Below are 21,404 nucleotides of genomic sequence, written 5' to 3'. Positions count from 1 at the left end.
TTTCACAACGACGCAACGGCTGGCCACTTAGGATTTCATAAAACCTACGACCGCATTAAGACTCGCTGTTTCTGGCCTGGCCTGTCTACTAGTGTTGCCAAGTACGTCAGTTCGTGTGCGTCATGCCAACATCGAAAACGTTCGACCTCTCTTCCCGCCGGCCCTTTACAACCATTGCCGTGCCCGTCCGTTCCCTTTGAATCCGTGGGCATCGATTTATACGATCCCCTTCCGCCTACACACGCGGGTCACCGCTGGATTGTCACCGCCGTGGACCATCTCACTCGCTACGCTGATACGGCAGCTCTTCCTTCTGGTGCGGCCTCTGAGGTCGCCGAGTTTGTCCTGCAAGCCATTATCTTGCGCCACGGTGCCCCTCGTGTTCTTCTAAGCGACCGTGGCAAGACATTTCTTTCCCATGTTCTTGCTGAAGTCCTGCAAGCCTCAAACACCATCCATAAGACCACCTCGGCGTACCATCCCCAGACCAATGGTCTTACCGAGCGTTTCCATCGAACTCTGTCCGACATGATCTCCATGTATGTGAAACCCGACCACACAAACTGGGACACTATACTTCCTTTCGTTACGTTTGCATATAATACTGCCGTTCAACGCACAACAAATTACAGCCCCTTTTTCCTCATATACGGCCGTGCACCGTCTTTTGTTTTGGACACCTTTCCTCTCTACGCCTTCTGTTCTATCCACATCTCTACCAGAGGAGTTCGCCGCCCGCGTCGCCCACTTCCGCAAAATTCAGGAGAAAAGGAAAGCCCGTTGTGATGCGACCCGTCGTGTCATTTCGTTCCGCCCAGGCGACGAAGTGCTCCTGTGGACACCTGTTCGAGTGCCAGGGCTCTATGAAAAATTTCTTCACAGGTATCGTGGCCTATATACCGTGCTTGAAAGAACATCTGCCGTGAACTATCGCGTAGCTCCTGTTACCTCGGTTACTGACCGCCGTTGCCGCAGCACTGAAATTGTTCACGTCTCTCGCCTGAAGCCGTATCTTCGGCGTTCCGACCGTTTCTGACTCGCTTCCTTGCCGGCCGCTTTCGTGAGGGGGGGAAGTTAGTGTGAGCGCTAACTGTGCAGTTCATCATCGTCTTCATGTGTATATACTCATCTTCACGATCATCATCATTTTGTCGGGTTGGCGTTGGTGGGCTGTCTCGCGCTGTGTGACAATACAAGAGCTCTGCCTTCGTCTCGGGCGTCGTCTCACGATATATATATATATATATATATATATATATATATATTGTAAAGACGAAGTAAACTTGGCCGCGAGCACTCGCAAGGCGGGCGCTGGAAGAGAAAGACGACGAGGAGTTAATAGAACAGCTGGACCAGTGAACGGGTGCTGTGTCTCTGTCTCCGTTCACTACAATATATATATATATATATATATATATATATATATATATTGTAGTGAACGGAGACAGAGACAGCACTACTATCCAGCACTACCGAGAGCTACTCACGTTCTCGGCGAAGGCAGAGGAAGATGTGGATTAGTGGCTAACCCATTACGAAAGGGTAAGCCAATACAATAATTGGAACGCTGCCCGTCAGCTTAGGAACGTTGTTTTATTCTTGGCCGGCACGGCGTTGGTATAGTACGACAACCACGCGGACATGCTAACTACGTGGACGCGCTTCGTTGAGGAGATCAAGAAATGTTTCGGCGACTCGGACGCAAAGAAGAAACGTGCGGAATTCACATTAGCCCAGAGAGCTCAAGTGCCTGGCGAGACTTGCACTACCTGTATTGAAGAAATTTTGAAGCTGTGCCGAAACGTCAACCCTCAAATGACAGAGGAAGATAAAGTGGGGCACCTCTTAAAAGGAATAGCAGAAGACGTATGCAACTTCTTCATTGGTAAAGAGAACTTGAGCACCGTATCAGAACTGATACGGCACTGCCGTACGTTCGAGGCGCTGAAGAGTCGCCGAATTACACCGAAGTTTGGACGGCTGGCCCACGTAACGACTGTAGCAAGTGTTGAGACGAGTCCTCCGCACCCAGAGCTTTCGTCCACCATCCGCCAGATAGTCCGCGAGGAGCTCCAGCGGCATGACGAACAGGCACGTTATGCAGCGCCACTTTGCAACTTCCCCGTTTTCCGAGACAGTCTTTGGGAACCCCGTTCGGCTACTTGGAACCACTCGGTGAACGTTGCGGATCTTAACGGCTCCAGAGATGAACCGCATTACGACACGACCGAACCACCATGCAGTGATTCGCCCCCTCAACGTTTTGATCCACGCCCACGCAACTTTCGTCCAAGAAGACTTGCCGCTACCTACGACTTTCAAGGGGAAGAGCCTCGTTACCCTCAACCGATGTCTTCGGCAGAATACTTGAATCCGCGTCCTGAAGTTCGCCCTTTGCCAGTGTGTTACTTCTGCGGCGTGCCTGGCCACATAGCTAGGTACTGTAGCCGACGCCGAGCGTCGAACTACGGACCGTCAGCGCCGACTATGCGGCCTAGCGGTCGTACACTGCGTACTCAGTGGCCAGGAGACTCCACTTCAGGAAGCCACTTCCGAGAGGACCGACGCACCGCCTAGAACACCTACGTTAGAGAAGTAAGAACCCGAAACCGCTATCGCTCCCCTGCCTCAGACCGTACTCTGACGCCGCCACCAGCCTTCCGAGCCTCCCGATCCCCATCCCCGCGGCCGCGATTCACGTCACCGTCGCCTCGGCGCCGTTTCGTGTCGCCCCCGCCGGGAAACTAGCCAGCGCGGCCGATGGAGGTGAGGTCGCTGGACAATGTGCGCTGCCGACTCAACTGACTCCAACTATTTTCATGCTTAAGAATAAGGTTCATGTACTGATTGATGGGGTGTCTACAATGGCTTTAGTCGACACGGGAGCAACTGTCTCGGTCATGAGTGTGGGGTTTAAAGGCCTTCTGGGACGCAAGGTTATGTTTCATTGGGACCAGTGCACAAGTTTCCGTGGAGTCAGTGGTGAATCATTATACCCGGTTGGTGTGTGTAATGTGGATGTGCCTTTGGGTGGGAGAGCTTTTAATGCAGAATTTACTGTTCTTCCTCGCTCCTCGCATGACGTGATTCTGGGGATTGACTTTTTGCAATTGTGTGGTGCCAATGTTGACTGCCGGACGGGAGAACTCAGTGTCGACACCAGTGTTTCGCCTGTGCTCTTTGAAGGTGCAGCTTGCCCGGAGAGTGTGTTCTGCGTGTCTGGTGATACAGTTGTGCCTGCCTTGTCCGCGATGCGTATTGCCGTCGCCTGTTCATCGCCAACTCCTTTCTCGTTCGATGCTGCAGTGGAACCTGTACATCGAAACTGCCTCAAGAAAAACGTGTTAGTTCTGCACTGCGTGCTCTCACTGACCAATGGATGCGCGGGGCTGTGGGCGCTAAACTGTTCCACTGAAGCGGCAGTGCTACCTCATGGCCTAAAGATTGCCACGTTTCAGGAAGACTCACCTATATTCGTGGCAGTACTTACAGAGCGACCCAATGGAGGAGCAACCAGTGTCTCGAGCCCCGGGAGCTCGAAGATACTTTCTATGATTGACAAATCACTCAGTGACCACGAGCGTGAAGTGTTGATGGCCCTGTTGACGAAACACACCTCGGTATTCGACTTTGCGCAGCACGATGGCCCGCCATCGATTCCTGCGTCCAGAACTCGTCACCGCATCAACACAGAAGCCGCCCAGCCAATACGACAAAAACACTATCCTGCGTCCCCGTCAGAACGCGATAATCAGCGATCAAGTCCAAGAAATGCTATGCAAAGGCGTCATTCGAGAATCATCTAGTCCTTGGGCAGCCCCCGTGATATTGGTGAAGAAGAAAGACGGTACGTGGCAGTTCTGCATTTATTATCGTCGCCTTAACGCCGTTACTAAGAAAGATGTATATCCGCTCCCACGAATTCACGATGCCATCGACTGCCTTTTTGCGGCATCTTACTTTTCCTCCATTGATTTACGGTCAGGTTACTGGCAAATTCCTATGCACAAGGACGACAGAGAAAAGACAGCGTTTGTAATGCCCGAACGACTATTTGAGTTTAACGTGATGCCTTTCGGGTTGTGTAACGCGCCCGCGACGTTCGAAAGGTTTATGGACTTGATATTACGCGGCTTGAAATGGGAAGTTTGCATGTGCTACTTAGACGACGTTGTGATCTTTGGGCGAACGTTTAGTGAGCACAACAAGCGTTTGGACTTGGTCCTGAACTGCTTGGAGAAAGCGGGTCTTGTGCTCAATAAAAAAAAATGCCATTTTGGGCAACGACAAACTCTTGTGCTAGGACATCTCGTCACTAAAGAAGGCATCCGACCAGATTCACATAAGACTGCGGCCGTAGAAGCATTTAAGGTACCTGACTCTGTCAAGCAGTTAAGAAGTTTCTTGGGCTTGTGCTCCTACTTTCGCCGATTCATACCCCGGTTTGCTGACATGGCTCATCCCCTTACACGCCTTCTCCAAAAAGGCGTTCCCTTTGAGTGGACTGCAGATTGCGACTCATCCTTTCGCCAGCTGAAGTTCCTGTTGACGTCCAAACCACTTCTTCGCCACTTCTGATCCTTCATCACCAACCGAGATTCACACCGATGCCAGTGGCGTAGGCATCGGTGCTGTGCTAGTTCAGCGTATTGGCGACAGTGAGCACGTGATCTCGTACGCTAGCCGTTCCTTGAGCCGATCCGAGCGCAACTACACAGTGACCGAAAAAGAGTGTCTGGTGGTCATCTTCGCAGTGCAACGGTTTCGTTCGTATCTCTACGGGCACCCCTTTACTGTGATAACAGATCACCATTCGCTATGCTGGCTTGTGAATCTGCGGGATCCCTCAGGACGACTAGCGCGCTGGGCCCTCCACCTACAGGAATACGACTTCGTTATTTGCTACAAAAGTGGCAGGCGACATGCTGACGCTGATTGTCTCTCTCGGATGCCACTTCCAACAACTGAATGCGATGCGGACAACTTTGATGAATACATCGCTTTTGTGTCCCCGGAATTTCCGGATATGGGTACCGTCATATCCGAGCAGCCCAAGGACGAGAGCTCACAACCGCTCTTCGCGGCAGCACAAGAGTCACCTGCAGGAAATCGCTTTCGCCTACGCGATGGTGGCGCGCTGTATAAGAAGAGCTACTCGACCACCGGTGCACGCTACCTTTTAGTTGTCCCCAAGAACCTTCGCAGCCAAGTATTATACGCCATGCACGATGACCCCACTTCCGGTCATCTTGGTTCCACACGTACGCTCTAACGAGCTCAAGAACTTTTTTGCTGGCCTAAGATGCGGAAGGATATCGAACGGTACGTCGCCAGCTGCTCTCAATGCCAGCGCTACAAGCGTCCTCCACAAGCGCCACACGGCCTGCTTCAACCAGTTTCCCCTTCTAGCGTCCCCTTTGAGCAAGTTGGCATAGATCTTCTGGGCTCTTTCCAACGATCCTCCAACGAAAATCGTTGGTTTATCGTTTGCGTAGATCACCTTACCCGCTATAGTGAAACCGCCGCGTTGCCAACCGCCACAGCTACAGAAGTTTCTATCTTCTTGCTGGCTCACGTTATACTCCGACATGGACCTCCTCGCATAGTAATCAGCGATCGTGGGCGACAATTTACCGCGGACGTAGTTGAAGAAACACTTCGTCTGTGTTCATGTAGCTTCCGCCATTCTACACCCTACCAGCCACAAACTAATGGTCTGGTCGAGCGCACAAACAGAACGCTTGCCAACATGCTATCTATGTACGTCGATTCGGCGCACAAGAATTGGGACAGTATCTTGCCTTTCATTACCTATGCCTTCAATACCGCGAGAAACGAGACTACTGGTTACTCACCATTTTTCCTTCTTTATTTCCCTCATGACAACGAGTCAATTGATGAGATCCTCTGTCGAGCAGAAGAAGCGCGACGCGTCGCTAGGCTACGCACCCTGGTATCGCAGGACAGGTCCAAGATACGCTATGACGGGCGTCACCGCCACGTTGACTTCGATCCTGGTGACCTTGTGTGGCTCTGGACGCCGTTGCGGAAGCGCGGCTTGTGCCAGAAGTTTCTCGCCCACTACGTCGGCCCCTACGTTATTCTGGAGCGCCTCAGCGAAGGGAACTATCGCATTGCGCGTCTCACGAGCAGTGGACGAGCTAGGCCAAGGCTTAAGTGACACACGTCGCGCGTCTGAGGCGTTACAATCCACGAGATGACGAACTCGCCCGGCGGGCTTCGTCTGCCAGCGGGGAAATGTCACGAGCTCTTGCCTTGAAGTACGGCTGCCGCGCAGACAACCAGGGGAAAGAAAGAGGAGAACGACGGGAGCCAAGCTGCCTCGGGACCGCCCTCGAAACGCTCTCATAAACCAGATCCATCTGGTTCGACATTAAACACCTCGTGTGTAACAATATATTTGTTGGTCTGCACGTGAGTCCATCGCGTTAAATATCTGACGTCGACATCCTTCCCTCTTAATAATTCTATAGGAAATATGCTATCGTGCTAGGATTCTAAATATGCCACCCTTGACATTCTGTTGTCATCATTGCGTTGTCGTCATGCATTTGTTTTCATACCATCGTAGTCATGACGACGCGGCCGTTCCATCGTTGTGATTACAACTTTGACATTTGGTTTTTCTTTAAAGCATTTTTCGTACAGTCGTCGTGGTACAGTCGTCTTCCAGCGATTCTCGTCATAGACTAGTAACCAGCCTATAGCCCCCATGCCGCCGTAGATACGCTGTCCTTGTTTTACTATCGACATCATTTCGGAATCGCTGTCTCGTTGTCGCCGTGCCGCCTTGATCGCTTCTTGGGCGTCATGCCGTATTCGTCATTCCGTCGTCGTCAGTGCGTAGTCGTCGTGCAATCGTTGTCATGTCGTCATGGTCATGGCCGACTTCCGCAAGCGATTATCGAAGGAAAGCGCGCCGCCACCAGAGACGGTGCACTTCGTATATAGATAGTTTGGACTTGACGTCATGGAAGGAGATTTTCAGGGTTCTATTACCCAAATATGGCGGCCACAATGAGGTCAGCGCACCTGACTTTGTGCTTTTTGAGGACGACCGTCTTTCGTCGGATTATCAATGTGATTGACTCGCCGATCGCTGTATAACGCACCACTCGTGCTGTCACGTCTGTTGTTCACGCTGCTTCTTGACGTTCTAGTCCCCCAAGATGACGGCCAAGATGACGTCAGTGCAAATTGTATAGCCGAAGCTATGAAACCTCAAAATGACCACTACATATCCTAAATAAAGTTGTCTTTAGCAAGACGACTTGTCACAGCGTTGCGTGAATGCTATTTGCGTTAACATCGACCGTCATGTCGAGTTCGACTTGGCCTGGATTTTTCCTTCACTAGATTTTACGGGCGAAGACCACAGGGGCACGAAGGGGAAATGAAGCTACGCTGGAGCAAATCCTTGACCTGGCTTGTTATGTCAGCTCGTTTCGATGAGGAAAGTTGGCGTGGGTTGTGACGTATCAACACATGCCACTCTTCTTCAACCGCATGCCACTGTACATTCGTACAACCAAGTTTTTGTGGCGCAATCGCTATAAAGATGCGATATTTCTGAATCCACAACTACACATCATGCTTCTGCGATGCGGTTAAGTTCGGGCGAATGTTGAAGTGGTCCCAGAAAGTTGCGGATATCCTGCCAGAAAACGAAAGGGTTGGATGCACGATTGCGAGGATAGCAGGGGGCGCAAGAGTATTGCCTCCCTCGAGAACTGTGCCTCAGTGCGGGAGCAAATCACGTTCGGACAAGTATAAAACAGGTTCACTAAAATACATAATGGCTCGTGGTGTTATAAAAGCACGCACACGAGCAAAGAAAGCCTCGATGAAAACGTCTCCATTAAAATATTACTGCCATCCAAACCAACAGGAACCCAGAAAGCGAAGCCGATATTGATGGCAAGACGACATGACGAGAACGGCACCAGATCTGGTTTCCACGTAGACATCTGCTCGCATTTGAAACATGAGAAAATGGGTGGCACCCGCTTAATTTATTGGACGGCTTTTGTCCATGCTGCGTTTACGCGATGGCTTGCAAGATACAAAATTCTGGTAGCAGGAGACCACTTTTTTGTGACAAATGTAAACATTTTTTTATTGTATGCATCAGATCAAAGCACAGTATATAAAACCAGGTATGAAATTGGGCTGTGAAGGCCGCTGCCGTAGCGTTTATTGTGGGTGGTAGCAGGCCACAGGAATTCCACGAGGTGAAATCGAGTACGAAAACGTAGCGATGGCCTTTAAATTTGAAACAGCAGTTTGTAGCGAAGCACCAGTTAAAGCCCAAGATCACAGGAACGCATAAGTAGCGCACTACAACAAATGGTAGTCGTACTGTTTGTCGGAACGCCCACACAGCCAAACAAATCTCATCGACCTTTGGTGCGACAGTTCCATCAGCCAAAACTAGTCAAGAAGTTAGAAGGCTGGTGAGACAATCTAGAACTGTGTGAGCTTGGAAGAGAATTGTCACGCAGAAGAAACATTCTCATCCACGTGTCTATCAGAGCTTGGGAAACAAGACGAATATTTTCAAGCGATGGTTTTACAGTCGGTAGGTTGGACCAGGTATAAGAGAAAACCGGTGGGCCCCGAAGTCGCCTCAACTCCCGAGCACGTCTTTAATGTGTAGGCAGCACACTGACCATTTATCCCGAAAACATAAACGAATTCTGTTCTGGTGAGTGACCTGTTTATCTGGGCGTCGAGGATAGCATACATTCTCACCATTTTTTGAGGCTGACTTGCGTGGCTCATGTCTACAAAGCAGATATTCGAGCAGGCCTTACCAGCATACCCACTTCCACACAACTTTGTATACGTTGAGGTGACCTCTGTCAGCTGCGGCTCACAGTTCAGCTTGCCACTTTTATCACTCTGCTTGGAGTCGGCACTATAGAAGATCATGTTTTTCATTAGTGTTTAAATCCATATTTTGCGCCATTTCCTGAAACGTTGCCCTCCACGATCTGTAATTTACAGGGTGATCGTCGAACTTCGTGAGCACCGAGATGACAAGGTATCGAGGCACTAAACATTTTGTCATACTATCCAGTTCAGTGGGGGGCACTGGTTCCAGCTGGCGACGGTGGAAGCCGTTGTGCGAAGACGACTCATGTAGAATTTCTGCGTTGCGTCGACCACGTGCAATGGAGTGTTCGGTGGCTGTCTCGAGGCGCTCCCCGCCGAACTGCTCTAAGGGTCGTGGGGTCAAGCCTGATTGCGGCGGTGTCAGGTGAAGCGCCGGCGGCGTTTTTCATTCCGAGTAGCCTATGGTGGCGCCATACCTTTAAGCCGTACTCGAGGCGGGCGCGGTTAGAGCACTGCACGGGCCGATTTTTTTCAGCCCGGGCCAGGCCTGGGCCCGTTTTTACGTCGGGCTACCCGCCCGAGCCCGACCAAAAGCTATATGGCGAGACTGGGGCCCGGCCCGGGCCCGGAAATAATCTACGCTACCCACCCGGCCCGGCCCGCCACCCCTTTACCTTAGGCCCGAGCCCGACCCGAGTCCGAGCCCGACCCGAGCCCGACTCGAAACCGGCCCGAACCCGGCCCGAGACCAAAAAAGACCACCGTGTTTCATTAAAAAAATAAAATAAAGAAGTGAATAAAAGGTATTTATTCTTAAGGCATAAAAACATGTCATATGCAATTACGAACGCTATTTGAGCGGTCTGAACGCAAATAACAGCGCGCGAAGTAGAACGAATGACCCTGCCGAGCAGTATCGCCAGCACTTTCCAACGGCGCGACTTTGATGCGGCCCAATCCACTTCTATCGCCACGCCGCCACAGTATTTTTACACGTCAGGCGCCTCACTGCATGCGCCGCCCCAGCCGCTCGTCCCACTCAACCGTATTCTAGTACACTCTAGCCGAAGCGCAGCCACGACCACTGATCTCCACGACAGGTCCTGAGCGCAGCGCATGGATGGAGTAAATCGAGAAAGAAAGCTTCTCGTTCCTCCATGGCGCAGCGTAATGCGCTGCTGCTAGGCGGCCGGTTGAGAACATGCGTGCAATCATGGATGGCCGCAGTGACATATTTCAGCCGTGTGATGCATTATCTGATCTTACCAGTAATCGTTTTACCAGTTCGCCTTTGAAGAATTAGCAAGTCGCGAATACGCTTACACCGCGCTGAGAGCATTAATTATATTGATTTAGGTAAGGAATACAATGGAATCCTCTGGTTTGAGGCGACTTCGGTCTTTCTGGACATTTACATTCTGCTCAAACAGCGCAAAATACGACGGAAGAAGAAAAAGGAAGTACACAGGAGTAGCACTGCTAGCTTCAAGCTGCAGCGCGGCAACAGGTTTTTCAGAGCCGAGACGCGCGAGGATAATTCGCCGCACGTTACAAGCACACCACCAGAAAGTCCGAGCCTGGCCCGGGCCCGCGACAAAAAACCCATGCCGTGCCCAAGCTCGGCCCGAGCCCTTGAAAAAAAAATCACAGCATATCCACGGGGTGAATGATGATGAGTGGGCGAAGCTCCGGAGGGAATCATCGGATCTCCCGCTTAAGGGGACGCTAGCACAAACGCGTTAGAAACGTGCAGTACTCTCTAGTAAGGGGGAGCGGCCACAGCGTCTTACGCAGCCATTTACACATGCCGGAACGTGCACCGCGTTTGCCGACGCCATCACATGACTGCTGAGAGGAGGAGGAGGAGGACAGAACATTTATTTGAAACCAGAGGCTCGTGGTTTCTTCAGATGCGGGAGGCGACGGAGGTTAGTCGGCCTGGAGTCCCTGCTCCCTGGCGGCTGCCTCTGCCCGCTCCGTGACCCAGGCCTGCTCCTCTGGGTTGGAGCTGAGCAGTGTGGCCTCCCACTGCTGCATCGTGGTAATTTGCAAGCCCTGTTGACTACCGCGGTTACGTATATTTGGACAGCCCCACAGTATATGAAACAGGTCGGCCCGGGGAGCTCTGCACAGTTTGCACTGCGGCGTAAAGGTTGTTGGGAAAATGTATGAATACAAAATCGGTGTTGGGAAGGAGCCCGTCTGTAGTTTCCTCCAGATGAGCTCCTGCCGTTTGGTTAGTGATTCGTGAGCTGGGGGGTATATAAGTCTGCCTAGTTTATAATATTGCGTAATTTCATTATACGTCACCATACGGTCTCGTGTCGACCACCCAAATTCCTCGGTCTCCTCATTCTCCAGTTCCGACCTGGGCTGGGCCGTGGGCTCGGGAGGCGAAAGCTCGAGCCTGTTGGTGGGCGGCCTCATTGCCGGGGAGTGAGGAGTGGGCTGGGGCCCAATGAATTTGGATAGTGCGATAGTTAGTGTTTTGGGCAAGGATTTTATTAGCTAGTGGGGAAATGCGCCCTTTAATATAATTGCGAATAGCGGATTTAGAGTCGCTGATAATGAAAGCGTTGGGAGTGTTGGCTATGGCCAAGGCGATGGCCGCCTCTTCCGCCTCCTCCGGGTTAGTGGTTTTGATAGAAACTCCCAATATTGTTTGCCCTACATAGTTTATCACCGTGACCGAAAAAGCATGGCGTCCTTGGATCTCGGCCGCGTCAACGTAGGCTGCTTTATTATTAGTTGCGAATCGGGTGTGCAGGGCTTTGGCCCGCTCCACTCGTCTTTCGGTGTGATGGGTGGGGTTCATATTACGAGGTATGGGGAAAATTTTGAGATGTGTTCTCTGAACAGGGGATATATTGGTTTTGGGGGTTATGGTAGGGGTGTAACGAATGCCGGCTTCTGAAAGAGTATAGCGACCGGCTGTAGTTCGCGACAACCTCTCATATTGCGCTGTGAGGTGGGCCTCCACCATCTCCTCTAACGTATTGTTGAGTCCTAGCGCGAGAAGCCTCTCCGTGGAGGTGCGTATCGGTAGGCCGAGAGCCACGTTATACACCCTCCGTAGAAGTATTTCTACCCTGGACTTGTCAGCTTGCGTTAAGCGTAGATATGGCAGAGAATACGTAATTCTGCTCAGCACGAAAGCCTGAACAAGTCTGAGAGTTTCGGCCTCCTTCATGCCCGCGTGCCTGTTAGTAATCCTGTTTATGAGTCTTATTGTTTGTAGTGTCGCCTTCTCCAACCTGTTTAGCGTTTCAGCGTTTCGTCCTTTGTTTTGAATATAAAGCCCCAGGATCCTAATCGTAGGGACTTCTGGGATCAGATTCGCTCCTACTAAGATTGTGATCTTTGATTGGGGGCTGCGAGCACCCCGACTGCTGCGCTGCTCTCGAAGTAGAAGTAATTCTGATTTCTGTGGCGAGTATTCCAGTCCTCTAGGTCTGACGTAGTCTTCAACTATTTGCACTGCCTGCTGCAGGGTTTCTTCTATGTGCGCGTCGTTCCCTTTGGATACCCAGAGGGTGACGTCATCAGCATAGATGCTGTGTTTGAGATCTGGGATCTGGGACAGTAGAGGAGGTAACCCTCTCATCGCCAGATTAAATAGAAAAGGCGACAAAACCGAACCTTGAGGCGTCCCTCGACTTCCTAGGTGAATGGTGTTCGAGCGCAGATCACCAAAGTTAATCTCCGCTGTCCTGTTCTGTAAAAAGTCTCTGACATATGAGTAAGTGCGCGGCCCCACGCCTAGCTGATGTAGCGATTGAAGAATAGCTGTATGCGTAATGTTATCGAAGGCTTTTGTCAAGTCTAACCCCAATATCGCCTTAGTGCCCGCCGCAGAAATTCGATCCAGCACGTCATGCCGAATACGCAGCATGGCGTCCTGAGTCGACAGCCCCGGGCGGAACCCGATGAGGGTGGGGGGAAGCAGGTTGTTGTCTTCGACAAAGTTGCGGAGTCTATTAAGAACAACATGCTCCATTAGCTTTCCTAAACAGGAGGTAAGCGAAATGGGGCGGAGGTTCTCTAAACATAAGGTTTTGCCTGCTTTGGGTATGAAAATAATCCTTGCATGTTTCCATTGCTGTGGGAGCACGCTCTGCTCCCAACATTTGTTCATGTATTCCGTTATAGCCTTAATGGAGGTATCATCTAAATTTTGAAGAGCTTTATTGGTGATTTGATCTGCTCCTGGGGAAGATTTGGCATTTAACTGAAGCGCCGCGGCCCTCACTTCCGCCTCAAGGATGGGAGCATCCATGGTGGGGATTTCGGGACCTGTGTAGTCGGGGTGAACTTTGGACGGGTGGGAAGCTATGTATGTTTTTTGGAGGGCTTGTAATAGATTATCATTGCTGCCCTGAAATTGATGAGCTAAGCGAAGGAGCTTTTCTCGTTGAGCCGATTTACACGTGGCCGGTTCTAGAAGGTAGCGTAGGAGCTGCCAGGTACGAGAGAGGCTAAGCTGCCCTCGCATATCGTCGCAAATTTGATTCCACTGTTGGCAAGTCAGCTTTGGGGCATATATAGCTATTTGTTGGTCCAACTCTGCTACCCTAATCCTCAGTTTCTTATTTAGTCGCTGATTGCGCCATCTGTTGTGAATGCTGCTGCGAGCCTGCCATAAATGGAGAAGATGGGAATCCACCACCCCCAATCCGGCAGACTCGGGGACCTCCTCCGTGACAGCGGAGATGTCTCCAATTAGTGTCGAGGTCCATTCGTCTAGAATATCTATATGAGCTGGAGCGTTTTGGTCTCTGTATGCACGGAATCTGTCCCAGTTAGTGAGGCGGCATTTCTTGCCTACAGGTTTGGCTGGGCCTGCTTGTATCTGTGATTGGATGATGCAATGGTCACTACCTAGGGTTTCGTTTAAATTTTGCCATTGCCATTGTGGAATGTTGCGAACAAAGGTTAGGTCTGGGGTTGTGTCCCTCGTTGTACTTGTACCAATGCGAGTGGGATAGCTGTGGTCTGTAGTTAGAGTAAGGCGGTGCTGTTGTGCCTGATTCCAGAGGTCTTTGCCTTTGGGAGTAGACGTTAGGTATCCCCAGCCTATGTGGGCAGCATTAAAGTCACCCACGATCAAGGGACTGCTGTGTTCCACCAGCTGGAGTGTCTTGGCGAAGAGTGTGCCAAAGCGGTGAGCACGAGATTTTGGAGGACTGTATATATTTAGGACAAAGAGACTGGGACCGCCTCTTTTACGTGGAATGAGTTCTAACAAAACATATGCTATACCCATGTGCTCGTCAAAGGTGTGTTGCAATACCGGATGGTTGCGATGAACTAATACAGCTGTACTAGTGCTATACATAGCGTTTTTTGAGCTATAAGATTTGTAGCCGGCTAGTTTCGCTTCTCCCATGACCTCTTGTAGGGCAATAATATCGGGAGCGTCTCTGCTGGCAACGAACTGTTGGAGGTTCCCTCGCTTGCGGCGGAACCCCCGGCAGTTCCATTGCCAAATCGTGTAGTTAAGGCGTTGTGTCATGAGGAGGAGGTGCGTATAGCTGCGCAGAAGGAATTGGGCAAGTGAGCGCTGCTTGGGATGGTACCTGTATAGGGCGAGGTGTTGGGGTGGCCGATGGTCGGCCGTATGGTTTAGTAGTTTTAGAAGCTTTAAATGACTGTACAGAGTCCCCCTGACATGTAACTGCGGCGAATTGCGTGGGCATACTATCAAGCCGCGTATTTGTTGTTTGAACAAAGGTCTGTACTGTATCCACTAATTGCGCTAAGCTCGTTTGAAAATTGTCAAATTTAGCTTCCAACTGAGTGAGTCTAGCTTCGAAATTATTGGTGCGGTCACCTTCCATGGCCTTACACTTAGGCGGAGGTGAGTTATCAGCCTGGCTAGATTGTGCCTGTGGGGTTGGGCTGTGAGTATCAGATTGTACCGCCGCAGGCTGAGTAAGGTTAGGTAGGACCTGCAGGTTTTCGGCTCCTGATTGCGTTGTAATAGCTTTAGCTGGGAGATTTCTTTTTCCTGCCGTAAAATGATTTCACTTAGCTGTGCGATTCGCACCTCCAGGGCTTGCATTTTTTTGTCCTCGACTGCAGCCTGTTTGGGAGGCCCACTAGCCCAGCTCACCTGAGTGCTCCTGGGTCGGGAGTTAGACCTCTGCCTGGTCGGCAGCGGCGGGTAGGAGAGGGAGCGGCTCCTGCTCCGTCCAGCGTCCGACTCCTGGCGCTTTTGTTCCCTGGAGCGGCTGGGTCTCACTTGAGGTCCTCCCTGGTCCAGGGTTGGTTGTGTAGTAAACTGTGTCAGCCGTTGTTGGAGTCGGCGTCAGTCGGATGATCGGAGGAGTAGTGAAACGTCGCCTACAGTCTTTGGAGCGTGCCATGTGCGGGCCTCCGCACACTACGCACTTCGGTTCACACTCGTGTTCCTCCAGAGGATTGTCTTGTCCACACTTTTGGCACCTCTTGACCGTAGGTGTAGGGCATATGTCCCGGTGATGGCCTATAGCCCGGCAGATGCTACAGACTTCAATTTTCTTCTTATACAGCAAGCAACGCATAAGCGTTCCTCTATACCTCACGTAGTGGGGGACCATTGGTCCTTCGAAGACGATGATAACAGAGTTAGTGGTGCCCAGACGCCGAGCGTGCAGTACTCTGGGTGTATTGTTTTGCAAGCTGCTTATGATACCTGCTTGCGTGTCATACCCGGGGATGCCATGTAGAACCCCTTTAGCTGAATCGTCTGGAGCAGTGACGTAGGGGCTTAGTTTGTAGAGTTTTCCGCCAAGCGACATCTCTGTCAGTTTGCTGTAGGCTTCTGGTCGTCCTTCATCCGGTGTTGAAACCAGGACAAGGTTCTGTGCTCGGTTCACCTGAACCACATCCGTAATAGTCGTGGCATCCAGAAAACGTAGTGTTTTTCTGATACTGTCGGCGACTTCAGCTTCACTCCAGACGCTAAGATTTAGTCCGTCACGAGGACGAACGACGATTTTGTAGTCATTGGCAGGCATCCGCGGCGGGGGTGCGCGCCGACGCGGCCTGCGCTGCTCAGCTGTGTGAGACGCTTCACTCTTTCCGACGTTGTTCTTTTGCGACGCTGTTTGCGACGCGCCGGCCTCCTTAGTTGTACTTGCCTCCGTAGAAGCTCCGGCGGCAACCTTCGTCGTAGTTTTTCCACGTCCAAGGACCTTATGGGCATGCATCCAGCCAGGTTGATCAAATTCTTCAGGGGAAAGCTCGGTCCCCTCCACTTCCACATCCATGTTGGCGGAGTAGTGGTCGGCGTCGGCAGCTCAATCGGCGAAGCCGGCGCTAGGCTTAGCGCGGCTGCCGGTGAGCCTGTCTTCGAAGGTGGTACTTCACGAAGAACAACACGTGGGTTTGCCAAAAAAACGGGTCCTCCGGGTGCCGGACGAATTCCGGTGTCAACGGTGAAGGTTTGGTGCTCGATACTTGGCAATAGCCGGTCGCTGGAGTTCGAAAGACGCGGAACCCTTGCGAAGCGCGTCCGCTCGGCGTGGCCCCCTAGCGGCCTCCTCTGCTGAGAGAGTATACCCCCCGTATTCATAAACGCTCCTCGACTTGAACTTGACTTGCCACCGCCTTGGGCAGCGCGTTCGAAAGGCGTTGAAGGTAAGGCGGAGAGGCCACAGCGTCTTACACCAGCTTCTTACACGGGCCGTAACGCGCTAGCACAAACGCGTAAGAAACGCGCTAGAAACGCGGCCTTTCGTTAATGTTGGGTATTTATTGCCATCGTGGTGCGTGTGTCTATGTGCGCTTCGTGGCGTAGTGGGCTAACGCCGCGCGCTCGGAAGCGAGGGGTCCCTGGTTCGATTCCGCGCTACGGACACAACTTCGGATTTTTTTTAACACGAAAGTGTTTTATGCCGGGGTCCACCAAGACTTCACTGACGTATTTCCGTCACGGAAATACGTCATAGAACATAATACAAAGAAAGAAACCAGAAGAAAAAGTTCCACAAACATGCAAAATTTGGAAATCGAACCCACGACCTCTCGGTCCGCGACGATAGATCGCCGAGCGTTTAACCCATTGCGCCACAAACGCATTTGCAGAGAGCTACACAGACGCGCCTTATATATCTAAAGCCCAGACCACACGTACGCTTGCAAACGCGCGCGAGCTTGCGTCCGCGCGCCCACGCATGCGCAGACGGTGCGGCACGGCTCGTACGCGTCGAAACGCGGCGCGATCTCGCTGATCAGCTCCTCTCAGTTATCGCGCGCCTGGGCTGCCTCGCGTCGGCGCGCCTGGCTACGCAGCGACGGCGCGGTACATTCAACTCTCAGTTAAGCAGAATTATACCATGCAAGAAAGTGCTTCTTCTTCACTTTTTGGGCTGATCTAACAGCTCCAAAAAGATAAAAATTACGTTTATAAATATCGAAGCATTTTGAAGCACTGCCAACAACGAAATACGAAGTGGCGTCTGCCAAGGTGTAAACAAGTGATGCCAGTGAGCGCGCGCTGTCGCGCGTATTTGTGGATGCAAAACGCCATTCCTCGCTAGGCGCGGCAACCGCAAGGCGCGTAGACGCGAGCTTACGCGCGTCCGCAAGCGTACGTGTGGTCTGGGCTTAACACTCCTCCGTGTACCCGCGCTCTTGCTCGGGGCGGTGCCGCCGCCTACGAGCAGAAAAGAGAAGTACTGCATTATGACACTAACGCGCACCGACAGTGAACGCTTCGGTGGTCTCAGCACTACGACGCCTCGATGCCAGCATTCGAAGGGACGCTGGCATCAAGAAGCACTACCAACGCCACCTAGGTGGCGTTCACCGTACTCAGCACAGCGGAGCGTGGCCTCCGCAATTAGCTCTGAAAATGTTTCTGAAGTTGATCGCGGAGGCTGCAATTACGACGCGCTGTACGCGCTGATTTGACTCGGTGACGATTCAGTTACGTGCTTTGTCTTGCGCGTTGTATTAGTGTGTCAGTTACGTGCTTCGTCTTTCGCGTTGTGCTAGCGTGTGCAGCGTAGTGCAGCTTCCATATGCACGACGGTTGCTCATGGTCATCGACATTGGTAGTCGTGATGGAGGAGACGTGCCACCAGGCGTCAGCGTGGGTGCATCAACGCCTAAGGGCGCTTTAGCCACAAAACACCAATAGACATTATATATCAATGTGCAATAAACATTACACTACTTCTGTGAAGACACGTTTCACTTTCGTGTTTTATGCCGATTCCTATATAAGAGGGATCAACCACATTTTTTTTCTCATTTTTCTCAGACTGGTTACACACTACTACTACGACGACGGGGACGGAACGGGGGCCGCTATAAGGAGCTTCGCTCCTAAAACTGCCCTACCCGGCCAAACCCGGCCCACGGGCCGGGCTTTCGGGTAAGCCCGAGCCGCATACCTCTCTAGCTGTCGCCCGAGCTCTACCTCTCTAGGGTTACGGGTGCGAGACGGTTTGCACTGGGGCTTGGTTAAGCACGAAGTTAAGCGTGCGTTGAGCGCGGTCTTCGGACCCTTGCAAAGAGGCCCTACAGATGTGAGGCTCTCCGCTTTCTTGTTCAACAGCCTCCAGTATGTCGGCTTGCGCTTGCACGGCGGCTGCGTGCGAGAAGTTTCAGTTTCGGTTTATTGGCCCCTACACGGTCCTGGAAATGACTTCTCCAGTTAATTATTGAGTGACCCCTGTTGTTTGCTCAACTGACCGCCGTTGCCGCTCTACCGAAGTGGTCCACGTTTCTGGTATGAAGCCCTTCACGTGGCGTTCCCCGTACGTTTAGGCAGTGGCCAGGATGGCCGCTCTCGCGCGAGGGAAATTAGTGTGGGCATTTATTGGGCACTTCTTCATCATCTGTTCATTATCATCATCCGGCACGTGCCCTTCATCTTTATCGCGCGTGCGGGTGCATCATCAGCGTGGACTGTTCCGAAGGCTGTTCATGCCGATTGTGGACGCCACCCTTCTTCGCCGTGCCGTCTCTCGGGCTCAATAAAGGTTCCCCCTTACTGTGACGTCACATTCTATTAGTGATGGTTACGGACACAGCAGCAAAAACAATGAGTAATCAAAGTGACTCTTTATTTGGTGAACTTCTGCCCCTAAACGCAAATTACATTCAAAGCACGACTATAGCTGTTAACACAGTCGTCGATCGTCGAAAGTCTGTTCGGCGGGTGAAGGCGCGTCGTCTTTTACAAAAGACTCGCCGCAGATTCCGACATAATCGCTGGCGCTCGCGTGCCTTCCAGAAAGTACTGCGCAATTCGAGCCGCGCACACAATGTGATAGCCCAAGGATATAGTCAACGATAACATTCAAATAAGTTCCAAATATTGCTTGCAAGTCTTGCGCTGAGCGTTAATTAACATTAGGTATTTAGCAGGTGAACTGCAGCCTCCGGAAAAAGTATACATAAATAAGTACAACTGTCAATATACTTATTAAATTACTACAATATAATATTTTTATCTAATGACATTATTATTATATAATATTTATAATATAATATTGCTTCAGTATATTACTGCCAATACTTTATTATTGAATTTATCTATCTAGCCGATTAGTAAGCTCTCCTTTAATGGTGCTGACCAACAAACCTCCCAAAGGCGCGGCACAATCTATCTAAGCGGGTCATCTTGTTTGATGTTTTGGACACATTGTAAAGATCATCGCTGCAAACATTTGGGGAGATTTTTACTCGAAAATTCAAGGACGGTGGCTTTTCGTTAGGTTCTTGTCATGTATATCGTGAATACATGTTTTCATTATTTTACTTGCAAGTCACTTCTTTCTGGGGTTTTACGTGCCAAACCAGTTCTGATTATGAGGCACGCCATAGTGGAGGGCTCCGGATTAATTGGGACCACCTGGGGTTCTTTAACGTGCACTACAACGCAAGCACACGGGCTTTTTTGCATTTCGCCTTCATCGAAATGTGGCCACCGGCCGGGATTCAACCCCGCGGCCTCGTGCTCAGCAGCGCAACGCCTTAGCTGACTGAGCCACCACCGCGGATTTGCAAGCCACTCAAGGCCACAGGAATATAAAGCGGCATTAAAAAAGCCTTAGTTATCTACGAGTTTTCACAGGATGATACATTGATGGGCTTGAAGTACAAAATGAAGACAGGATGTTCGCAAAACGTTCTATTCGACAGCTACGAATAATGTTTGCCCCTTATACTACCTTTTTTTTCAAATACTTCCGCTAGAGCTTTCCTAACAGACCCAGTATTGCTTTGCGACGTGAAAGGGTGCCCATGAAACAAATATTGAAATGCCTGAAGTAGTGCACGTGGCACTGGGTCCCTAATTTTGAGAGTGCTTTATTTTGTATAAGCTGCTGTCAACGCAGTGTATTGCCAATCATTTCGTTTGTTTTCGCTTTTAAAGACGATAGTCTTTCTTAGGCTACCTAAACGCGAAAAACTGTGTCAGTCTGTCACTCGATTCAACCACCCGGCCAAAACCAACCAAGCTACTAACACAGGTGGCACGAGGTCATACCTGTCAACTTTATGCAGCGCAAAGGAAACCTCAGGGCTATTTGACGCAAAAAATATGTACATAACCATGATCCGCAGCGTTCATTTATTTGAGAATACGCATTCGACTGGTTTTTAGGTAAATAAATGAAAAATCAACGCGTTAGAAATGGTGTCGAGGAGACGCTACACGTTAAAAACAAGCCGGCTTGGGCCGCGGGTGTGTAGCCGGCTTTAAGCCAACAAAAATAAAAGGTCCAAACAGATGGCGCGTGAGCCGGTCGAACGCGGGAAATTTGAATTCAATCATGGCGAATCCATTAGCAAACCCATCAATCAGCAAACCCATCATGGGAGGAGTGAGAGGGGTGGGGAAGGACGTGAGGGGTGGGAGGGAGGAGAAGAGAGGGTGTCACGTATCAGGGGCGGCTGAAGACTATCCTCTTTCGACGTCATCACGAGCTGGACGCACCCATCACCTTTGCAGAGGTGTATGCAGCGGCGCAAAGCTTCAAAAAGAATACAGCACCCGGATTGGATGGTATTACAAACGCCATGATACGGAACCTTAGCACTGACACATTACAAGCCATCACGGACCACTTCAATCAAGAAATATGGACACCGGGTGGACTGGCGCCGCCTTCAAACCAACACTTACCCGCACATATCAAGGTTGCACGTGATGTTTCCAGAGGTATACACAACTAGTGTATGTCCCTGGTGCAACGACCACACAGCCACACTGACACACATTACATACCAGTGTACGGAACGCCCAGCCGAGGCAGTATCCAGGCTGGTGAGCTCATCACAGACACTCACAACGTGGTCTTGGGAGGCACGACTTTCCGAGCTGGCACTGGGAAGCCAACTGGCGACCCTGGACCAGGCCCGGCGAGCCGCCGCGGCCAGTGGGGCTCTACAAGAGGGCTCCACCCGAGAATAACCACACCAACCACTCTTCGTACAATAAAGTTTATTCTCTCTCTCTTTCGACGTCATTTGCAGCGAAGCAAGCAAATATGTGGCCAATCTTTTTTTTTTTAAATTCGTGCATATATACCAGTTAACCCAACAACATT

General features: G+C 51.1%; 1 protein-coding gene across 1 annotated transcript in view; it reads right to left on the bottom strand.

Annotated features, from left to right (window-relative positions):
* Positions 1-21,404, bottom strand: part of LOC125944996 (serine/arginine repetitive matrix protein 2-like) — a 91,979-nt gene that overhangs the window by 36,134 nt on the left and 34,441 nt on the right. The window contains exon 3 of the mRNA XM_049666508.1: positions 14,969-15,109. Coding sequence (XP_049522465.1) covers positions 14,969-15,109 — 141 coding nt within the window. The remainder of the gene's footprint in view (positions 1-14,968; positions 15,110-21,404) is intronic.

The sequence above is a fragment of the Dermacentor silvarum genome, chromosome 4 (assembly GCF_013339745.2).
Source record: "Dermacentor silvarum isolate Dsil-2018 chromosome 4, BIME_Dsil_1.4, whole genome shotgun sequence".
Classification (NCBI taxonomy): Eukaryota; Metazoa; Arthropoda; class Arachnida; order Ixodida; family Ixodidae; genus Dermacentor; species Dermacentor silvarum.
This window is presented reverse-complemented; position numbering and strand designations above follow the sequence as displayed.